Source organism: Thunnus thynnus, chromosome 17 (genome assembly GCF_963924715.1).
Source record: "Thunnus thynnus chromosome 17, fThuThy2.1, whole genome shotgun sequence".
NCBI lineage: Eukaryota > Metazoa > Chordata > Actinopteri > Scombriformes > Scombridae > Thunnus > Thunnus thynnus.
In genome coordinates this window covers 29,564,485-29,587,957 of record NC_089533.1, presented here as the reverse complement: position 1 = coordinate 29,587,957, position 23,473 = coordinate 29,564,485, and the positions used below count along the sequence as shown (strand labels likewise).

At 39.1% G+C, this 23,473-nt stretch overlaps 1 protein-coding gene and 2 pseudogenes across 1 annotated transcript in view; all 3 read right to left on the bottom strand.

Moving 5' to 3' along the window:
* Positions 1-1,882: 1,882 nt before the first annotated feature.
* On the bottom strand, positions 1,883-2,842 carry LOC137200967 (uncharacterized; annotated as a pseudogene).
* A 7-nt stretch (positions 2,843-2,849) lies between these two features.
* Positions 2,850-4,570, bottom strand: LOC137200799 (uncharacterized; annotated as a pseudogene).
* Positions 4,571-18,529: 13,959 nt separating this feature from the next.
* Positions 18,530-23,473, bottom strand: part of rbfox1 (RNA binding fox-1 homolog 1) — a 100,696-nt gene continuing 95,752 nt past the window's right edge. Inside the window, exon 12 of the mRNA XM_067570434.1 lies at positions 18,530-21,802. Coding sequence (XP_067426535.1) covers positions 21,680-21,802 — 123 coding nt within the window. The 3' untranslated portion in view covers positions 18,530-21,679. The remainder of the gene's footprint in view (positions 21,803-23,473) is intronic.

Sequence of the window (23,473 nt, the reverse complement as noted above, 5' to 3'; positions counted from 1 at the left end):
CATACAGTATTTTAATTTTGAAGTAAACATGTACAGTATTTTACTTTGAAGTAAACACCACTGAAGATTTGAGCGTAGTCAGATTAAACTTTATTTGACACTCAACTCAAGTTACTACAAGCCAACCAAAGCCTGAATCCTCAACTTAAACTCCTGGAGAAGAAAGCAACGCTTGGAACTGGACATCTACCTGCTTTCGGAGAGCAATACTGCAAACTAGAAGTTAAGCCAGTTTAAAGACTCTTTCAGAGCAGCCTGAATGGCTTTTACCAGTGTTCAACACCTAAGCACATACAAAGATGCACCCACAGGCTGAAGGCTGATCCGGGCTCTGTAACAGCCAAGCACCACTGGTGATGCTGCACCAAACGACACTGGACCTGCCGAGATGACACCTCTATCACGATGAAACACCTCAACAGTAAGGCATAACATAACTTTCTGATCAAGTGTTGATGTCGAATAACTTTAAAATTTAAAGATCATTTCTTTAGAGAGGTTGAATTAGCTTATCCTTAGCTTTCCCCATTGCAATACGTTAAGCCTCAAGTCACACACTTCAAGCTATTCTTGCTGAATGATTTTCTTTATTATTTTTATTACCTTTTATAGACCTTATTTATTTATTTATTTATTTTACTTTCTTTTTATTTATTATTGTCTGTATATTATCTCGTGCTTTATCATGTATCCTCAAGCTATTAATTAATGCTTTTATTTATCCTAAAAGTGTTTGGTTGTTTCTTTGAGCTGCAGAAAACAGAGGTCACTGTTTGGGACAAGAATTTACAATTATGAGTGATTCATTGATTAAACTGAACAAGGGTTAATGCTCTCTCCTGACACTAACAAATCCTAACCAAAAAGGAGGTAGTGCCCACAATGAATTAAGTAATTCAATTAAGTATTAATAATCCTACAGTACAAAGTTCCTGCATGTGAAGAACTGGATTTGGAGCTTAACTCTCTAAACTTTTTCAATTCAATTTCTATGGTAGTTCTAATCACTATGGATGTAATCCCACCTCTGACCACAATGTGGGTTGAAATGGCAGGGTGGCGCTGTCTGTATTTCATTAACTTAACAGGCAGGGGAAGCAGCAAATCAACGTTGTAGAAGCAACGTTGTTTATGAGGTATGTTTATATATTTCTGATCGTGCCTGAGACATCCAGCACTAAGTCTTGAAAGTACATGCCAGGTTTCGTTCACAGTAACATTACACACTTCAAAAGTAGAGCTAAAGTCTCTTAAACATTTTCACGTCTTTAACATCTCTTTAACCCCTCTGACCACAATGTAGGTTGCAATGGTACAATGCCGCTGACCGTATTTCTGCTCACTGACTCCATGGGCAAAAGAAGCAAATCAACGTTATTTATGAGGTATTTTTATATATTTCTTGAGAACCACTCATCCAAAGAAGTTCATACATCAACATTGCATTTCCCTGTTTCCCCAGCAATCCACCTACCAGGTAGGAATTAGATTGGATAAACAGTTCAATTCAATTCAATTCAATTTTTATTTATATATCGCCCAATCACAACAAAAAGTCATCTCACAGCACTTTTCACATAGAGCAGGTCTAGATCATACTCCTTAATTTACAGAGACCCAACAATTCCCCCATGAGCAAGCACTTGGCAACAGCGGTAAGGAAAAACTCTCCTTTAACGGGTAGAAACCTCAAGCTGAACCCGGCTCTTGGTGGGCGGCGATCTGCCTTGACCGGTTGGGTTGAGAGAGAGAGAGAAAGAGGGGGGAGGGAAAGGGGGAGGTGGAGGGGGAGGAGGGGGTCGGACAGAATAACAGCAATCATAACAATAACAATAACAGCAGCAATAGTAATAGCCGGGGAAGGACTTGAACAGGACTGTGAAGGACTGCAAAGGCTTGGCCTGCAACCCAGGGTTTCCTACAAGATGAGAAGGCACAAAAAACTCTGGGGAAGAAGCCAAGTTAACAACATGCATTAATGGTACATGAATGCATAGAGATGGAGAGGAGGAGGAGGAGAGAGGAGCTCAGTGCATCATGGGAAGTCCCCCAGCAGTCTAGGCCTATAGCAGCATAACTAAGGGCTAGTCCAAGGCGAGCCTGGCCGGCCCTAACTATAAGCTTTATCAAAAAGGAAAGTTTTAAGCTTACTCTTAAACGTAGAGAGGGTGTCTGCCCCCTAGACTGAATCTGGAAGATGGTTCCACAGGAGAGGAGCCTGATAGCTTAAGGCTCTGCCTTCCATTCTACTTTTAAAGACTGTAGGAACCACCAGTAAGCCTGCATCCTGGGAGCGCAGTGTTCTAGTGGGATAATACGGTACTATGAGCTCTTCAAGACATGATGGTGCCTGACCATTAAGGGCTTTGTAAGTTAGGAGAAGGATTTTAAATTCTATTCTAGATTTTACAGGACGCCAATGTAGCAAAGCTAAAATGGGAGAAATGTAATCTCTTTCTCTAGTTTTAGTCAGTACACATGCAGCTGCATTCTGGACCAGCTGGAGAGTCTTTAGAGACGTGGTAGGGCAGCCTGATAATAACGAGTTGCAATAGTCCAGCCTAGAAGTAACAAATGCGTGGACTAGTTTTTCTGCATCTTTCTGGGACAGGATATGCCTGATTTTTGCGATATTATGTAAATGAAAAAAGGCAGTCCTTGAAATTTGATTTATGAGGGAGTTAAAAAACATATCCTGATCAAAGATAACTCCCAGATTCCTTATGGTGGAGCTGGAGGCCTGGGTAATGCCATCCAGAGTAGTTATATCATTAGATAATGTGTTTCTAAGGTGTTTAGGGCCAAGCACGATAATTTCAGTTTTCTCTGAGTTTAGTAGTAGAAAATTGCATAGGTCTATAATTAGTTAAAATACCTGAGTCAAGAGTAGGCTTCTTAAGAAGAGGTTTAATTACAGCTACTTTAAAAGACTGTTGCACATAGCCTGTTACTAAAGACAGATTGATCATATCTAGTAAAGAAGAGCTAACTAAGGGTAAGGCTTCCTTAAATAACCTAGTTGGGATGGGGTCTAAGAGACAGATTAATGGTATATCTGAAATCATTGAAGTTAGTTCAGAAAAGTCAACTGGAGAAAAACAGTCCAAATATTTGTCAGGATTTACAGCTGTTTCTAAGGTGCCTGTGTTTGGGGAGAAATTGGTGCCTATTGAGAGCAGGAGGTGATGAATTTTGTCTCTAATAGTTAGAATGTTATCATCAAAGAAGCTCATAAAATCGTTACTACTGAGAGCTATAGGAATACATGGATCAATAGCGTTATGACTCTTTGTCAGCCTGGCCAAAGTGCTGAAAAGGAACCTAGGGCTGTTTTTATTCTCTTCTATTAATGCTGAGTAATAGGTAGCTCTGGCATTACAGAGGGCCTTCCTATATGTTTTAAGACTATCCTGCCAGACTAAGCTATATTCTTCCAGTTTGGTGGAACGCCAGATCCTTTTCACAATGTTTGCTTTAATTTGCGGGTTTCGGAGTTATACCATGGAGCTAACCTCTTATGTTTTATTATCTTCCTTTTTAAAGGGGTGATGGAGTCGAGTGTTATTCGCAATGAGCCTGCAGCACTATCAACAAGATTATCAATCTGGGAGGGACTAAAGTTAACATAAGAGTCCTCTGTAGTATTGAGACATGGCATTGAATTCAGTACTGATGGAATTGCTTCCTTAAATGTAGCTACAGCACTATCAGATAGACATCTAGTGAAGACATTTTTGTCTAATGATGTGTAAGCCAGTAATAGGAATTCAAAAGTTATTAGGTAATGGTCTGATAAAATAGGATTTTGTGGAAAAATTATTAAATGTTCAATTTCAATCCCATAAATCAGAACAAGGTCAAGGGTGAGTGGGATTATTTACACAGTAAGAGAAGCCAATTGAGTCTAACAATGAGATAAAGGCCGTGATGAGACTATCATTATCGACGTCCACATGAATATTAAAATCACCTACTATAATTAATTTATCTGCACTAAGGACTAAGTTTGATAAAAACTCTGAGAATTCAAATAAGAATTCAAAGTACGGACCAGGAGGATGGTACACTATAACAAATAGAAGTGGCTGTAAAGTTTTCCAGGTTGGGTGAGAGAGACTAAGAACAATTTCAAATGAATTATGATTAAATTTAGGTCTAGGGTTGATGATTAGGCTTGAATTCAAAATGGCTGCAACTCCACCTCCTCGGCCAGTGTCTCGAGGAATGTGAGTATTAATATGACTGGGGGGAGGGGATATATTTAGGCTAACATGTTCTTCATGACACAGCCAGGTTTCACTAAGACAAAATAAGTCAGTATGATGATCTGAGATTAAATCGTTTACTAATACGGCTTTAGATGACAGAGATCTAATGTTCAAGAGTCCACATTTAATTCTCTTATTTTGTTGTACTATTGCAGTAGTGGTTTTAATTTTTATTAATTTTTTTATGAATGAATCCTCTTCTGTTTACTTTGGATTTAATTGATTTAAGTGGTCAGGGGACAGACACAGTCTCTATGTGGTTTTGGGTGGGTTACTGCTCTAATGGAAGCGCAGAGAAGCATGTAGTACTGTAGCTCTGCCTCCTGGTCTCAACTCTGGGTTGTCAGTTCTTGAGATATGCGAAGGACAATCCCACATATATGCATACAGACAGACAGAGATTCCTTGCTTTATATAGAGAGATGGTATAATTCCTTTTGGAAGATAAATGTTGGTCTCACAGATGAAATCAGCAGTTGTAGCAGCCACATTAGTTTGTCTGAATGTAAAGTGAAACTGTCAATGAAAGAAACAGGAAAAAAATGCGCCCTTTCACTGATTGTGTTGCACCGGCGAAGTTCTCCAACAGCAGAACAGTTGTCATTAAGTGTGACCATTACGCATGGTCCTTATAGTGTCCATATGGTCAATTCATCCCATGGAGCTGTAAACCATCATCGGCAATGATATCTCAGAAATGTAATCATATTTTCAGCGGCTCATATCTAAACTGACTTTACAAGGTGTGATATAAGTAAGGATAAAATTAAAAGATTAAAAGCAAACTAAAATGTTGACTCCTGTGTAAATTAAAATGATAAAATTAATCACACAAAGTAATCAATCAAGGTTACCTTAATAAATGCGCCTTTTAATTGGCGTTATGGTTGCGCGTAGTTACAGCTGTTCTGCTGTTGAAGAACCTCACCGGTGCAACATAATCGGTGAAATGGCACATTTTATTTTCTGTTTCTTTCATTGACAGCTGTACAGACTGGTGGAGCAGGCATCACGTTGATAAGAAAACAGCTGGTTCAGGGCATCTTCATCCATTTATGGCTCACTGTGGGAGTGGAATTGAGGCTCGTGCACGTGTGCCCAGTTCCTCAATGACTGAGATTTATAAAACAGAACCATGTGTATGCACAGCTTTATAAATCTGATGAAAAGAATGTGTCTGCATATTTCTGCTTTGTGCAAACACACAGTTTTAGTCATGAATCTACACAGAGTTTTATGCATCGGGCCCCTGGCTTCTGCAGAATAACCACACACACACACACACACACACATCTACGCACATCAGACTGGTGGGTTATAACTTGATATTCTAGCTTTTTATGTCAGGCATGCAGGGCTTATCATAGTCTCTTTTCCAACTTTCTTTTCAACAAAAGTAGCGTCTCATGTTTTATTCTTGAGACACATTGCAATGCAAACACTGTTGTGTAACATTAATTACTAAAGTATGAGTCTATTTATGAGGTGAGATAGGCTAAGTTAGAGTTATAGCTGAAATAACGTCGGCCCCATCATGACTATCATGTTTTCTAAAGCTGGATGTCCCCCTACTTCAAAACTCATTCTAGCACTGCTGGCTTTATATGTAGCTACAGATATCACCACATTTTAATAAATACAAATATATTAAAATGAACAGATCAGTCTATATTATATTCTGTTTTATTTTATTAAGCTACATAACAGTTTGGGTTTTTATTATAGCTATATTAAAGACTGAATTCCACAATTTACTGCATTTGTCTGTCAGTGAGGTTACTTTTTTGTGAGGTAAAGTGTTAGTGGAGCTTTGAGTTGAGATTATTTTGTCACAGTACAGTCAGGTGTGTTGAGGACTAGGCAAGTTTGACTCAGGAGTACAAACTTACGATGACGGGAGGACGCTTAAGGAAATAAAATGGAATTTAATATAGATTTATGTTTATTGAAATTTCCAGATGTCACCACATATAGAACCTGAGAGGCAGTGTTGTTGTTCTGTCCAGTAAAAACATGATTCTTCCGTCTAAATTCAGACAACCTAGGCATTTACAATTTCTGATTTCATCTGTGAGAATAAAATTTATCTTCCAAAAGGAATCATATCATATATAAAAATGCTGCAGAGAGATTAGAGCCAGCAGTAAATCACCAAAGAACTGCACAGATCAGTTCATCGGATCATGTTTCCCCCAGGATGAAGACGCAGCACTTGGGCTACTGCTGCAAGGTGACTGGCTGGTCTCACCCGGACAGCAGCTCCTCACATCTCTGAAAACATTGAAGCAGATTTAGAAATAGGCAATATTTGTATAAACTGACCACATATCGGGAATCTACATGGTCACTTTCTTGTTTGAAAAAATATTAAAACTTAATAAAGTGCAGTGGGTGCACTGCACTTCATGGCCCCGGTAGAAAGGCTGCTCTGTTGTGCAGGCTCTCTGTATATACACTTATCTTGTATGAAATAATCAAAATGTGGGAACAAATTATATCTTGTGCGCACAGAAATTAAGTTTAAAGATTTATAAACAAAGTTCAGGAACAAAGACCATGCCTCGCCTCCAATTTGCGCACAACAGAGTATTTTGGCACACCTTATCCGTTCCTCTCCCCTCTTGTCTCAGTTTCCAAGTCCCTGCCACCCTAACCCCTTTTATTAATCATTCTCTCTCCTTTGTTTGAACACAGGAACAGGGGGCTCTTTCCAGCTGATGGACTGACGAGACAGCTCCCCCACTCAGAGTCTCGACCTTCACCCTTGTCCCATCCTACCTTCCCACCATCAGCCGTTATCGTCTAATTGACAAAATACCATACAGTCATCGTCGACTCTCGACCACCATCCCTTCAACCCTCCATCCCATCATCCTCGACCCACACCCCTCATCCCTCGACCCTCACCCTTTCCTCCACCCATCACTTCATTTCTCCATCCCTAATCCCTTCATCAGGTTCTCCAACCCATCCATCAACATCTCAGCTCTCTTCCATTATCTCAATTAAACAACGAAATCCATATTGTTTTTGGCATGGTCTTGGTTAGTGAATGCTATTTCGTGCACACAATGTAGTCGAACGTGGCCTTGACATATAATTTTTTTTGCTCATGTCAGCTCTGTAGAAAGAGCTGGCTTCAGGCGATTTTGAGGCTGAACAGTAATGAGGTTCCTGGGACACGCACCAGATTGTTTGACTGCAAATCTCATATGGTACCAATAAATGAAGTTTATAGATTTATAAACAAGGTTCGGGAACAGAGACCACGCCGAGTACACATCCCACTTCCGTACTATAAAGTATTTAGGTACACCCCATCCGTTCTTCTCCCCTCGTCTCAGTTGCAAGTCCCTCCCACCCTAACCCCTCTCTTTTCATCAACCATCCTCTCTCCTCTGTTTTAACACAGAAACAGGGGGCTCTATCCAGGCGATGGACTGGAGAGACAGTTCCCCCACTCAGAGTCTCAACCTCTCCCCCCTGTTCCCTCCTACCTCCCTACTGTCGACAGTCGTCGTCCAGTCGACATACCATACATCCATCATCGTCCCTCAACCCTCCATTCTATGTTCCTCAACTCTCACACCTCACCCCTTTCCTCCCCCCATCACTTCATCCCTCCATCCCTAATCCTTCATCAGGTTCTCCAACCCATCCATCAACATATCAGCTCTCTTTCATTATCTCAATTAAACTATTGAAATCTAATGTTCTCGTTGTGGTCTCAGTTAGTGAAATGATTATCACAGGGATGTTGAAAATGTCTGTGTCTGGTCTGGGTCTGATGGAAAAGTTACCAGTGTCAGATGTGGAACCAAAAAGATAGGGACTGGGACCTGAGGAACATCAGTCACCCCGAAGTTGTGGGGTGGCATGATTGGTTTTTGTGAGGAGCGCCTGAACGGTGGACTCCATTTGCTAAATTGGCAGATAGCATCCAAACTCCATCTTTGTTCCATCTGGGCCAAAAAGTTCCCCCTGTTACCAGAAGATGTTAAACACTGAGAGCATCACTAGCAGAGGACAGCCAGGTGTTCAGCCTCATCAGCCTGCTGAAGCATTCCGCTGCCATATCTGGGGATTGGTCCAGAAATATGGATTTTTTTGAATGGTTTGATTTGTTAGACAGGTGGATGAAATCACGCTTAAACAGTTTGGAGTGCTGCTTAGGAATGTCATTAGTGCAGACATGAATGATAATGTTATTTACTTCAGGGTGGCAAGCACTTTGGCACTAGGAAAACAGAGTATGGGCCTCTCTAACTCTCACATTTCTGATAATCAAGTCTCTGATTATTAGCATTGTCAGAGGCTTATGGGGATGTTGTGAAATGGTGGCGTTAGCAGCAGCCTGGCAATCATCAGCAGCATCCCAGTGATCTAATAATAATTAATTCAAATTAATCTAATGGCAGAAGTCAATTGTATCTTTCAGAGACTGATGGGAGATTTTTAACTAAGGGATGTAAATTGTGATCAAGAAATCGTGATATCTCGATTATGGAACCAATCCCAGAAACAATTGGTCTGTGTGGTGGGTCTAACAGTAATGTGTGCATCTTAAAGGCATACTATGTAGGATTTCCCTAAAAAAACAAAACAAAACAAAACAATGTACAGACTCATCCAAAAGTAATCCTTCTCAATCATCACTTATGACACACTTGAAGTGTGTGGCAGTGTATTTATCTGCAGAGACCCTGCCCTCTGCCTGTGTTTTCTTATTTTCTTATCATTTTGCTGCGTTTGGGGCACTTCTGGGTGTCAGCCTTTGGGCAGTGGGTGTGTAGCCCCCAGCCAATTACAGCGCAGAGGGTGTGAGGTCGAGACTCTATAAAAACGTAGCAACAAGGTTACATCGCTGTCTCTGTCTCTCTCCTCTTCTTTCATTGTCATGTATGTCTAAAGAGAACTTATGGCCCTGTTCACACCTAGCATTAGCATGCATCTTAGGTGATCTGATCCCAAGTGGACAGCCCTAGGTACGTCAGTTCACACCTGGCATTAGTATGCGTCATGTGACAGAAAATTGAATAGTAGGTTATCATTTTATAAATCTTTTGTATATATGTTACAGATGTTTTCAAACTAAGGGGTCAATGTTTGTTATCAACTGAATGTGATGTAATGTCATTGTCATTTTGGGTATACATGTTGATGAAGAAATCCTACTCCTAGGCTAATTGAACTCTTGAACCTGTTTCTTTCTAAGGATTGCTTGCTGACCTCTGGTGTTATCTTTGTCTTAAGCCTACTGTTTTATAGACTGTGTGGAGGTACGTAGACAAGCTAAAGTTGAAGGATTGCCATGTTTGAAGTTGTGGATTGACCATGAGGTCTGTTAGATTGTATGACCATACTTGTTTGTAAGAAGGTGTAACAGATTGTGGAAGTGTCCATTTAGGGACCAGACTGTTTTTAGCTTTGCTTCTGGAGAGGTATAAAGCTGTCTAGTTTGGGTTCACGATCTTTAGAGAAAGGGCTGGCTTTAGGGAAAGGGCCAGCTGAACAACATGCTTTCTCTCCAAAAATACAAGATGATTGTATTTTTGTTTGTGTTTGGACATTTGTATTATTGTTACTGATGGTGTGAGGGATTGTACAGTGTCTACAACTGCTTGAACAAGTAACAATGTTTAATGATTTCTTTATGTCTCTGTGTGGTTCTTGAGCAACAATGGAAAATTTCCACAACAGTCTCCACATGCGTCTCGTGTGACAACCTGTGATCGCATCTCACTTCTCCACTTTATATGCAAATAAACATGTACATCATTTCCATTTGCAAAGACCAAATGCGTTGTTTGCATTTCCCGTGCTTAGTATGCCAGATATTTAAAAATATTGCTGGAGTATCCATTTTGCCTGTTGTGGTTTCTTCTTGTTTTGCATTTTAATATGATGTTGTTGGTGTGTGAATGAGTATGTACCTTCACTTACACAGAGGATGTCACTTGATTAGGTGGTCCTTCAATGTGGCTCAGGACTCATTGCGTACACACTGCTGACCAAATGTGGTCTGAATGATCAGATCTCAATGCGTCCTCAGTGTGTCTTGGGTGCATTCACACCTGTATTTAGAGCTGTCCACTTGTGATCGGATCACCCGGGACACATGTTAATGCCTGGTGTGAACAGGATCATGTGTCTATTTGGTCTGTGACTGTTTGACCAAGGGCAGGGCTGAGCTACACATACACACACATACACACATACACACACACACACTAACACAGAGCAGAGAAGCCACAGGGGACAGGATGAAGCGTGCGCTTTGGCTGCATTCACACCAAATCCAGTGCACCTTCCCACAGGGAGGAGGGGCTAAATTTGAATGTTGTATTTAAAAACAGCAACTGACAAATCTTACATAGTATGCCTTTAAGTAATGCATAGAATAATGGTGTCCCAGGGTTTCTATTGAAAATTTATTTATACTCTTGTGCTGTCCACTTGTCCACTTTTCAAGTAAAGTGAAGTTTGAGATAGGGTGGAAAAATTTATCATTTTTGACTATTTTTTAAAGCTGTTGCCAGAGGCATTGTTTGTTATAGGGACAAAATGCATTTTTAGTTTAAATTTTCTTAGTCCAGAATTTGGCTGTAAAGATTCATTTGCACAAAAGAAGCTTTTCAATTTTACATTTCTCAGGAATTTGTACAACTCCACTTTTGTCTGAAAAAAGATCAACTCTCAACGCACATATTAAACCTTTGTTCAACACTTCAGCTTTTGCATCTGATTGCACTTGGTGGTAAAATACATCTTGTACAGGATAACCTTAAAAAGGAGATGGATTTACCCGTTTAGATCTTGTCCCTTTTTTTTCTCTCTTCTACATGTCTTTTTTGTGTGTGTCTTCTTCTAGTTCTTGCGAAAAGCTTGGGCTTTGTTGAGTTCCAAGACAAAGAGGTGGTGGCTTAGGAGTCTTCTGACACTGATGTAATAATGTTTTCAGGAGTTCTCTGCTTGCACTGATGGGAGTGCTGTGATTTTTCTTTTAGCCAGGTTTAAATCCTCTGTTCCTTGTAGTCAGTCATCTCTCTTTTAAACTTCTGCATCTGGAATTGAAAGGAGTTCGGAGTGGGACTTCTGAATTTTTGTTTGTATGTTTGTCTGTAGTTCATTTAGTTACTCTTATTTAAAGAGTGCTCTATATCTTTTTTGGAGTTCTACAACATTTGTTTACACATGATAGATTATTTTTTTGGTGATGTAAGGAGCATTAAATCCAGAGCACAGTGGTTTAGGATTTCACACCACCTTTCACAAAATTCTGCATCATCTCTTCCAAGTGAGGGTTTCTTTTGGATCCTCTAGTGATTATGCTGGTCCTTTAGTACTCACTGAGGGGACAAGATTTAATCCAACATCAAGGTGATACACAATTCTGAACCTCACATAACTGTTGTAGTTTAAGGATCAGTGTTTGTAATGAACCTGTTTGACCACTGGATAGAGCTACAGCACTGAATATCATAACCTGCATGTACACACTGAGCCAGCCATAAGGCTCTGTCTGAACACTGGCTATCACTGTGTAACCCTCAAGCAGCCTCTACGGATTATAGACATAAACATGAGTGAACTACATAGTGGAAGGGGTCAAGATTACATAACAGTATTATTGCGTGAAGGTTTGCTAAATGTTGGCTTATAATATATATATATAATGATATATATTATAATAACGTCTTTATTCTAGGATCGTACAGGCAAAAACAAACCTGGAATATCAGAGTGAAAGAGAATACAGAACAAAGGATTGGGGGTGGGGGAGATTCAGTTTGTTGCAATCTGCATCCTCACTAAATCTTACACACTGCACCTTTAATGGTTCAACTGACACTCTCTGTAAACTTTATTTCCCAACATGGCTAAATTCTGCTCCAAGCCCTCTCCACACTGCCAGGAACAAAATTCTAGGGAAGAAATACTGGGTTTAGCTTAGTTTAGGCCTTTGTATTCCCTAAGGAACATAGGCCATTGACAAAAGTCCCCCATCCTCTCCGGTCTTGTGCCTTTCAATGAAGTTGCTGCCATGACAGCTGTCTGGCGCTGCTGGTATGAAATGCTTGCAATAGATATACTGCTTGTACTGGTTGCAGCTTTCATTACACAGTAGCAGGGGTTGGTTGGTCTTTACGTGCCGAGACAGCTTGTACATGACCCTAAGCCTGTCTGGTCTCATGTGAGACTATAGTGAGAGGGGACTAGCAAATCAACTCCAAAACACACCATAAACCACAAATGGTGGAAGGTTGGGCTTGTAAAAAACCTGTAAAAAAACACACACATATATGTATATATATATATATGTATATATATATATATATATATATATATATATATATATATTTCTGTAGTTTCAGATTCATTTCGTAGAAAGCATCTGTTATAGACATTAATGTTTCCTACAATAAATTAATATTTACTTTGGTTTAAATTGATCTGAGATTTATTGTCCTGCAAGAAATTTGTTTTCACCACCTGTACATATTCCTCACAGAAACACAGATAGCCACACCGAAACATACTGATATACATAAACACATAACATTCATTCGCCTGCCTGTTTCCCAACACATATACAAGTGTATGATCTATAAACTGTGTCAGTGAGGTTTGTTCAGTGCTGCTATGGCAGAAGGGACAAACTTTCTGCCAAACTGAACTGCAGTACTGCAGTGTAACATGTCCAGATTCTTTCTGAATAACTTAATTAAATGATTACTTACTGCCTCAGAATACCCAATATTTTCTGCCAAATGACAGTTGTCCTCTCAGGACATTATTTTAACAATTTACTTGGGACTTTTTTGTGGTTATACTTAAGAGATCAAGATGATGAGAATTTCGTCTGATATATACTGTATCTAATTGTCTAACTGATTATCTGATCATTAAACTTTACTTTTTTAAAATCATACTTTTTCCAGTAGATACTTTCACCTCATGCTCAGATAATTATTTTGACGAATTGATTTCTGCTGGAGTTCTTCATAATATATAGACAGGTGACAAATTAAAGGAAAAACTGGTACAGGCCTGAATACTTGACCCCTACAGTGAGGGGATCCGGTGGATCTGTTATGCTTTAGGTGGCATGGTTTGGGTCCACTTGTCCCCTTCGGGGAAGGGTCACTGCAAGTCAATACAAAGTTGTTCTGAGTGATCACCTTTATCCTATGATGAAACATTTCTATCCTGATTTATTATTTATGTATTTATCAGGACCATGCACAGTGTTAAACATAAATGTTACCATTTTATGTACTTTGATTTGATTTATTGATTGGGACAGTGTGCAGTTTTAAACATTCAAGATGCACTGCACCGGAGTTAGCTTGAAGCTAATTTGCATCCGTAGTCCCCCACAATCAAAACATACAACAGCACAACAACAAACAGTACAAAGCAAAAAAAGAAAAAAAAAACAACCCAAAAAAACAAACAAACAAAAAAAACCCCCAAAAAAACCAAAACAAAAAAAAAAAAACAAACAAAAAACCCCAAAACAAAACAAAAAACACAGAACAGAACACACCATACAAAATACAAAATACAAAGCTACACACAACAGCACATCACATACACCCACAATGTCAATTAGAAATCAATAATTTAGTAATTTTTTTAGTTTGGCCTTAAATGTATTGATAGACCTATAGTTCTTCATATCATCAGGTAGGGCATTCCACTGAGTTGTGGCTTTCACAGAGAAAGCTGACTGTCCAAATGCAGTGCAACGAAATGGTATGGTACAATCTTGTATAGAGGATACTCTGGAGGATCTAATAGAACTTACTGAGCGAGTGTACACAAAGTCACATAGTGGAGGAGGGGCCAAACCATTAAAAATTTTATAAACCAGGCACAAATTTGAGAATAATCTAAAATTGTAAAAGCTCAGTAAATTGTATTTCTCCAGTACCCTACAGTGATGGAAATGCATTGGCTTTTTGTCCAGAGTTTTTAGAGTTTGTTTGTGTAAGGACTCAAGAGGTTTTACGGCTGTTTCTCCAGCCTGCCCCCAACATGTAACTCTGTACCAGAGTTATCTTATAGCTAATTTTCATCTGCAGTCCCTTAGGCAGGTCACAATTAAAACATATAACAGCACAATAGCGAACAGTACAAAGCAAAAAATGGGAGTGGTCTCTTCCAGGATGACAGTGCCCCAGTTCACAGGGCACCAGGGGTCACTGAATGGTTTGATGAGTATGAAAATGATGTGAATCATATGCTATCATATGTTGGACAGTGCTCTCCACCACCATCATCAAAACAGCAAATGAGCACATATCTTTTTGAAAAATGGTGTTCATCCCTCCATAAGAGTTCCAGAGACTTGTTGAATCAATGCCAAGGCTGAGTAACACCATTCTTGCTATTTGGTGTTTCACTCCCATCATTTTTTGCTTGGTACTGTTTGCTATTGTGCTGTTATATGTTTTAACTGTAACCTGCCTAAGGGACTGCAGATGAAAATTAGCTATAAGATAACTCTGGTACAGAGTTACATGTTGGGGGCAGGCTGGAGAAACAGCCATAAAACCTCTTGAGTCCTTATACAAACAAACTCTAAAAACTCTGGACAAAAAGCTAATGCATCAGTCCAAAATCTCACATAGGTGTTCAATTGGGTTGAGATCTGCTGACTGCGAAGGCCATAGAGTATGATTCACATAATTTTCATATTCATCAAACCATTTAGTGACCCCTCATGCCCTGTGAATTGGGACATTGTCATCTTGGAAGAGACCACTCCCATCAGGATAGAAATGTTTCATCACAGGATAGGTGATGACTCACAACAACTTTGTATTGATTTGCAGTGACCCTTCCCTCTAAGGGCACAAATGGACCCAAATATGCCAGCAAAATGCCCCCCAATGCATAACAGAGTCACCGGATCCCCTCACTGTAGGGGTCAAGCACTCAGACCTGTACCAGTTTTTCCTTTAATTTGTCACCCATCTGTACATTAATAGTACCTTTACCGGTGTTCGGTTTTTGGCCACTCTGCTCTCCTTTGATCATATTATGATTCTTTATTAAAATCTTAAACAAATATTGGTACGTCTACTGTCTCATTACATTACTACCATAACCCATAATAGTTGTTTTTCAGGGACATTAAAGGACCCAAAAATAAGACTTACTGTATGTTTTAATTCAAAGATATTTATATTAGTGTTTAAAGACATAATACCATATAATAATAATACCGTATAATGTCATGTCACAATATAAAAATCCAGTGTACTAAATCAGTCAGTAAATTTTTTCATGTACAAAGTAAAAATGAAAATGTTTAAAAAGTTTAAATAAACACTATGCTATTGTGGGCAGATTGCTGCAGAATAGAATAAAAATATATACTTCACGTTTATGATTATAGGCAAGGCTTTGCATGCACACAGTCATTACATAGTTGATGTTATGTACTATGTACATGTATGAGAAACAATAATAAAGTCAAATCCCAGAGAAGCTCTGTGTCTCTTATCAGAGAGGAAGAAGTGAAGAAAAACTGTCTCTGTCTCTCTTAACATTTTCAACCTGAATTGCAGAATTAATACGCAGTTTGAATAATATCTCCATGACATGTGACCTGCTATGCATTAATTATTGATCACCTGTTCTTACACTAGCGAGACATAATTACCTTCTGTAATATGAACACTTCATCAAATTTAAACATTTATATTGCTTATCTTTCAGCCTAACCCCATGGCAAAAATTTTCTAATTACTATAATCACATTGAGTTCGAGAGTAATTCTTCTCTTTGCTTCTATTAGAAAGCAGGGACGACATGCATATTTCACTTGATCCCAAAGTACTTCACTTCCAACGAGATGAAATGATGAATAATGGCTGCTGTCCCTCCTTCATTTTGTCTGATGGTGCACTGGAGGTTGGGAAACCATTTGCTCAATGAATGTATTAAAAGCACAGCAACAAGGAAATGTATTCATCAAAACACATTGAAAATAGTGTACCTCTAACCTTTAAAGACATGAAAACATTTATCATGAACAAAATTATTCATATAGTCTAATGTAGAGTATACAATGTGCACAAGAGACATCAAAACTAAATTCTAAATTAAAAGTCAATTTTATTTTAATATACAACATCAGGGGTTGAAACAAATACAAAAAGTCCAGATTTTAACACAGTAATTACAAACAAAAATCAACATTGAAGAGAGTCTTAGGCATGCAACTTAAAAAACTGAAGTCATTCATATCTGTGTACATGCTCAGCTTCTAGAATGTAAACTCCCCCCAGGTTTCTAAAACCCCCAATTCCCAACAGAAACAATGAGAACGTGACCTCCAGCCCTCATATCACTCTTGGGCTGCTGCCCAGGTGAGGCAACAAAGACTGCTTAGTTAAGGAAAAGGTTAAATGTCAAAAGTGATTGTTGCTTTGAGGCACAATATGAGCCCAAGCCTTCATGCTCTACTATGAGGCTCAATCTCAGGAGACTAGGCTGCAATTGTTAGTAGATCAACATTGTTGATCTACTAACAAGTATTGTGTGCATATCCAAAGCCTGATATACCTTGTCATCTTGTCTCTGTGCCATAGACCTCTGTTGTTGTCCAAAAGTATGAAAAACATATCAGTGAGCCACATTATTGCACTGGGTGACATGTTCTTTCATAACCATGAACACATACACTGTAGTTTATTTAGACTCACCTACTGTCGGAAATACTCACTAAACAACACCAAATGTGAATTCATCCACCCCTACAAATGCACTATTTTCTCCTGTTTGAGTAATGTATGCTTAAAACTACAGTGACCTGTTGCTTTAGGAAATTACTGAACCTTTTTAAAGAAAAACTAAACCATATATTTTAGTTATTTTTAGGGCCCGAGCACGAAAGTGCCAGGGGCCCAACTGGCTCTGGCACTGAAAGTGTGGCCTGAGCACTGCATGGTGCGAAGGCCCTCTCGTAACTGAGGGAATTATTAGGGCCCAAGCACTGCATGGTGCGAAGGCCCTCTTGTAATTAAAGTAAATATTATTATTGGGGCCCGAGCACGAACGGTCCCCGGCACTGAAAGTGCAAGGAACCTATTGTTTTTGTAAAGATTATTATTATTATTATTATTATTATTATTATTGTTATTATTAGGGCCTTAGCATGAAAGTGCCAGGGGCCCAACGGTCCCACACTGTCTTCAACACGCATGAGGTGCAAAGGCCCATTCATTGCTGATTGCAGCTTTAAATAAAAATTGGTTCAGTAGGAACCATAGCCTGTATATAAAGATGGATGAAGCAGGCTATGACAGTGTGACATCACCCACGAGTTTGCATTGGAGCCGGTTTGAAGCCAAGAGCTGCAGTTATGGATGCTTGGCTCCATCTTTTCTGTTTGGAGTCAGGACCTTTCAAATAGTGTGGGGTATTGCCTTTCACGCTCTGGAAACACGCCCCGCTAGTTCGGACTGAAGCCAACACAAGCTTACTTGGGCTAATGATAGCTACTTTAACTGATGCTACTTTAAATGATGCTAGCAGGACAGGTATCATGATCAAGTAACACTAAACTTAATGAAATACTGCGACTATAGTGCAACTCAGTGTGAGTCCCAGAGCCAGGAGAGCAGCAGGTAGGCCAACTATCAATCACAGCTGTCAATCAACGCCCACATGGCAGACATCAAAGCTACTGTAAGTCTTCAAATCTTGTTAATAGAGCAACAATTTCAAAAATGACCACCAACATACTTATTAGAGGGCCTGAATTTGTTCTTGTTGACATGTTAACAAAAATGACTGACTTGGTGTTTCTAGAGAGGAGTTGACATTTTTTGAATGTGAGTCAGCTAGAGCCAGCATCTAGTGGCCATCGGTGGTATTGCACTATAAGGGACTTCCACATTGGCTTCAGCGTCAAGTCGTGGTAGTTGCCACTTGGTAGGAACCATTAGACTTGGAGCTGAGTCACAAACAGGGTAGGGAAGTCAGAAAGTATTGAGAGACGGACTAACACTAAGACTTGTTTTTTTTGGTCTTTTCATGGAACTTGCTGACAAAACAAAAAATCAAAAATAACACATAGATCAAATCAGACTTACTTAGAGGTCCCCAGAAATTGGACAGGTCCAGGACATACAGTATTGAGGTTAGCTGGTAATACCAAGAGAAACAAAATGCTACCGGGCTAGCTAGCTAACCTTTCTTTACCCTAAAAATAACTTTTAAAAGAGTACACAAACAAGAAGAACTTGAGAAAACAAAACTTTATTGATGGTTATTGATAAGTGGAAGAACCATAGTACATGCACATACAATGATGGGGTAGGAAGCCTTGTTTTGAACCACAACACCTACTGGAAGCAGTGCTTGTATAAAGTAGTTGCGGAGTCAGACATTCAGCAAAGTGAAGACTAAGAGTCGGCCAGTCTGACCGATGGTCTTCACACACAGCACACAGACGAAAGTTTGAACCAGCTGAGCCAAACTGCCCAGAGGCTCTTACTGCTGCCTTTTTTTTAAATAATGTGATGCATCTGAGAGTTTTTCCTATCTAATTTGTTATAAATACAAAAAGGGAGATATGTAACGACACCACTAATTGGGAATAGTTGTAAACAGAATGTGGCACAGGAAGCGGCCCGTAGGCTGACTTGCAATGCAGCCGTAGCCGAGCTCCTGTTGCCCATGTAGTGCTTTTCAAATACACTACAGATTTATTCCATTAACTTCTATTTACATCATACATTAGCCTGTTCACAAATCCTTTATTTCTCATATTTATTTAATATTGTAATATTCAAACAGTTAGTTTTCAAAGAGTAAAGGTTGAGTTCTAGAAAACAACAAAAAGAATGTCACATTAAGAATGACATGAGAGGAAAGAAAAAGAATCAGAAGTTGCAGAACTGATAAAAAAAAAGTTTAGAAGAAAAATTACAACTACAGCACTGATATGTCTCAGGTTTATGTGAAAATTACAAGTTGCATGTGCAAAATGGTACAATTGACAAAAAAAGGTGAATGAGAGTATCTACATAGTGATTACATTATTTGTAAAGAGTTAATAAAAATCAGAATGATTTGATAGAAAATGAGATAGCTCGCCCTAACAACTGATCTACGTGTCTAAATCTAAAACATTATACCATTGTGTATTTCATATAAGAGAACATCTTCACTGCACAGTTCAAATATAATACATTGTTGGATTATTATACTTTACCCCCCTTAAATTTTAATTATGAAAGAAAAAAAGGCAAAACCAAATTAACAAAAAGATAAAATAGACATAGTAGCTTTGGCCACTGCTATATATATTTTTTTAAATCTCTCCTGTAATATAAAAATCATCAATTATACCAATGAATATATTGGAAGTTTATATAAAAAAACATCTATGTCTGGACGACCAACACTACTCAGAACAGAAGAGAATTAGTGCCACAAAACATTAAATTGTAGTCAGATTTCTGTGAGTAAAGTCTGACCTTTTTCTCCAGAATTCTGCCTTTTACTCAGAATTATTATTTTTTCATATGGCCCTAATTCTTTTCCATATCTCTGCATGTGGACTAAGCAATTAAATGGTTGAACAGTTTAGTTGCCATGGCAATCCTTTTTTCCCCTATCTCATAGTTCATATCTATTTTACAATCTTGACTATACACATAAACACACCAGATATGTCAATCCGAACCTTTGGCTTGAAGTGATGTAAGATATAACCACATTATTTAGTCAATACATCTACAGCCTGAATAACGTGCTGACTCACATCATTCTCTCCCTAAAACTAAACTAAACTACACACCTATGCATATCTATGGAAGCTGAGAGCAGCTGGGATTGCTTACAGCTACTGTCCCCATATTATCTTGGTATCATGACTTAATTAGCCCAAAATGACTGACTAACGAGCGCAGATGCCATCATTAGAGAAACAAGAAAACCTTACAATGCACACAGTGCAATCTGTGGTGGTGTAGAGTAACTAAATACATTTATGCAAGTGCTGCAGTGACAGCTCTAGTTACTTTGCATATTTAAATTTTACTTACAAAACATATGAGGCAGTGTTGTTGATTGAACAACCCAACACTGTATAAATTAACTCCACCTCCAAGAGCTACATATTAAAATGTTGCTGACATGTTTATTCATCTGAAATATTAATTCCATATTAATACTTATGCATCAGTGATATTAATCCCAGTATTTTATAATATGACACTCAGGAGACATTCTGCTTAATGAGTATATTTACTTTTGTTACTTGTACTTTTGCTTCAGTAACATTTGGAATGTGGAACCTTTACTTGCAAGTGAGTATTTTCACATTGTTCTAATGCAATAAGCAGTTCTTTTCTTAGTTTGTCACTTGGGGGCAGGAAAACAAGCTGAAATCTGACATCACCTTATTTTAAGTTACAAAAGTGAGCTAACAGTTGTGTATTTACACATTCAGCAGATACAGAGCAACATTAACATTCATTTGAAGTCGTGTTTGTGTCCACTTGATGAATGTAATGTGGTTTTAAAAATCAGTACCAGAGTACCAAAAAAAGCAGGATTGTTATCTTAGAATACTGGTTTGGCAAAATGAGCACAACTAAAACAGATTTTGAGAACTTGAGATGTTGTGTTAAGTTGTAGTCACAAGTAAACAGTTTGTTCTCAAAATAACCACATAAGAAAGTCATGATCTCCAGATAACTGACTTAAAAAATGGCAATCCTGGCTGCTCTAACTTAGCTTCTCTAAGTCATCCCACCCTGCCCTTTAAAATCTCCATGTTTTCCAAGGCTTCTTTAATCCTACCAAAACCAAGAAAAAAAATCTATCATTGCTAAACTGACAGAGGAAGTGCCAAAGGAATCTGAGAGAAGAAAAACATCACTTGACTAGCATAGTCACTTCAACACTCTTACAAAACATAAAAACCCCAAAATGTGACTATGTCCTATCTTACAGGGTTGGAGTTCTATACAAGCCCTAACAATTTGAATCTGATAAATATTTCCTTTGTGTCCTAATTGTCCTAACTCTAGCAGCTCTCTATTAGTACCATGGAAAAACCTCTACAGCTGATAATCTATGTTTAAATCTTTAGAAATTAAAAACCCACAATATCAAAATACACAGCACAAAATATCTGAGGTATAAGATGAAAAATATCAGCTGTCATTTTATTCTTGATCCTTTTTTTTGTACTTCTCTCTTAGGAGATGCTGAAATGATGCACAAACTGCATGTATTGCAATACCCACGCCTCAGTAACGTCTCTCCTATGATAGCTAGTTCCTCTCCTCTCTTTGTCATTCTCATTCACTCACACACTCACACTCACACGCACTTTCTTTCTGTCCTGTTGGAAGGTTGAGTATAGGTTGGAGGTGTTGCTAATAGGGTGCGAAGCGGCTGTAGCCTCCCCGGTATATACTAGCCTGGAGAGAGGAGAGCACCAACCCCACATCGTCAGCATGGCTCCGAGTTTTGGCATCTGTCAGCGGGGTGAACGCATTCTGAAACACACACATATATGCACCGACAAACACCACAACACACACATAGGCATATACCCACGAGAGATTGCAACATATTCATAGGAACACCAATGTACACAGACACACACACACACCCACAGACACACAAACACACATAAATCCTTGTTAGCCCCCTCAGTCCAGCACCAACTACAACTAGAGTTTCAACATTACATTACCGTTATTCCAGTGCAAACCCATGGGGGATGAAAAAGACCCATGACCGGAGCAACCATCATGCAGCAAGCACAGCGAGACGCTTCATGCCAGGGGTACATGCCAACAGCTATATGAAAGAAATCCAGTCAATACAACCATGAAAAAGTGGAGTAAATGATGAAACAAAAAATGTAATCAATGGGTGATTTTAAGCAGAATGTGAAGCAGGACTGACAAAATCTTTCACTGGTTGGAGGTGATGGAGATTTTGGAGACTGACCTCCCAAGGAAAACGACAGCAAGTTGTTTGAGCTAATGCCCCAAAACAAACATATGTTTACATTCAAGTAGATAAGACCTCTGTAGTTTATTTTAACCATGACCATAATTGTTCTCTGACCACCAAGAATTTATTACTGTGTCCACGTAACCATGCAAACAAAGGTCCCCTACCTTTAATGAGGTTAACCCAAACCAGGATCTTTCCCTCAACATAATCAAGTTAGGTTTTTGTGCCTTAACCTAACAAAAATATCCCAACGGGTCCTCAGATTATCAAACTTTCTTATCTTTGAAATGGTTTTCTCCTAATTTTGATGTATCTACAATACAATGACAATAAAGGCTTTCTATGCTATTCTATTCTGGAGGGCACAGAAAATTGATGTCCCATCAATAGGGATGTCAGATCAATGCTTATGTGTTGTTCGGGAGTGCACGGGCAAGCAATGTATTTTATCATTTAATTTTAAGGACTTGTTGAATTTTAGCATTTAGTCCTTTTGAACATTTAGGAAATGCTCTTGTCTTCTGTAAAAGCCTTTTCTGGTAGCTTTTCCTAGCACAGGTAGTGTGCATCTCAGGGACTGATGCAGAACAGTGTTGACTTGCTTCAGGGTGCAGTGTGTGGTTGCAGGTACGGAGAGTGTGTTGCAGCAGGTAAAGAGGTGGGTGCTTCTGGAACACACTGTTGAGACTTCTTGGTGTTCTGGACCCAACTCCATGAAACAGCAGTTATTGAGAAGGTGTTTTTGGGTTGCTGCTAATTTAGTGGTTATTTGAAAGACTAGCAGAGCAAGACAAGCAAGAAGGTCGGCAGGACATGACATTCAGATGAAACTGCCAGTGGTGACAGCCAATGTAGTTTAGCCTAAGTAGATTTATTGAAAAAATTTCCTCTCTTACCCCCCTCCCATGGGGGTGGTGGTGTGTCTTCCTCAAGTTCAGGTCCTCTACCAGAGGCCTGGGAGTTTGAGGGTTCTGTGCAGTATCTTAGCTGTTCCTAGGGCTGCGCTCTTCTGGACAGAGACCTCAGATGTTGTACCTGGAATCTGCTGGAACCACTCTCCCAGTTTGTGGCTTACAGCCCCCAGTACTCTGATTACCACTGGCACCACTTTTGCCTTTACTCCCCACATCTTTTCTAGCTCCTCTTTCAGCCCTTGGTATGCTTCTAGTGTTCCTTCTTCCTGATGTTGCTATTGCTTGGGA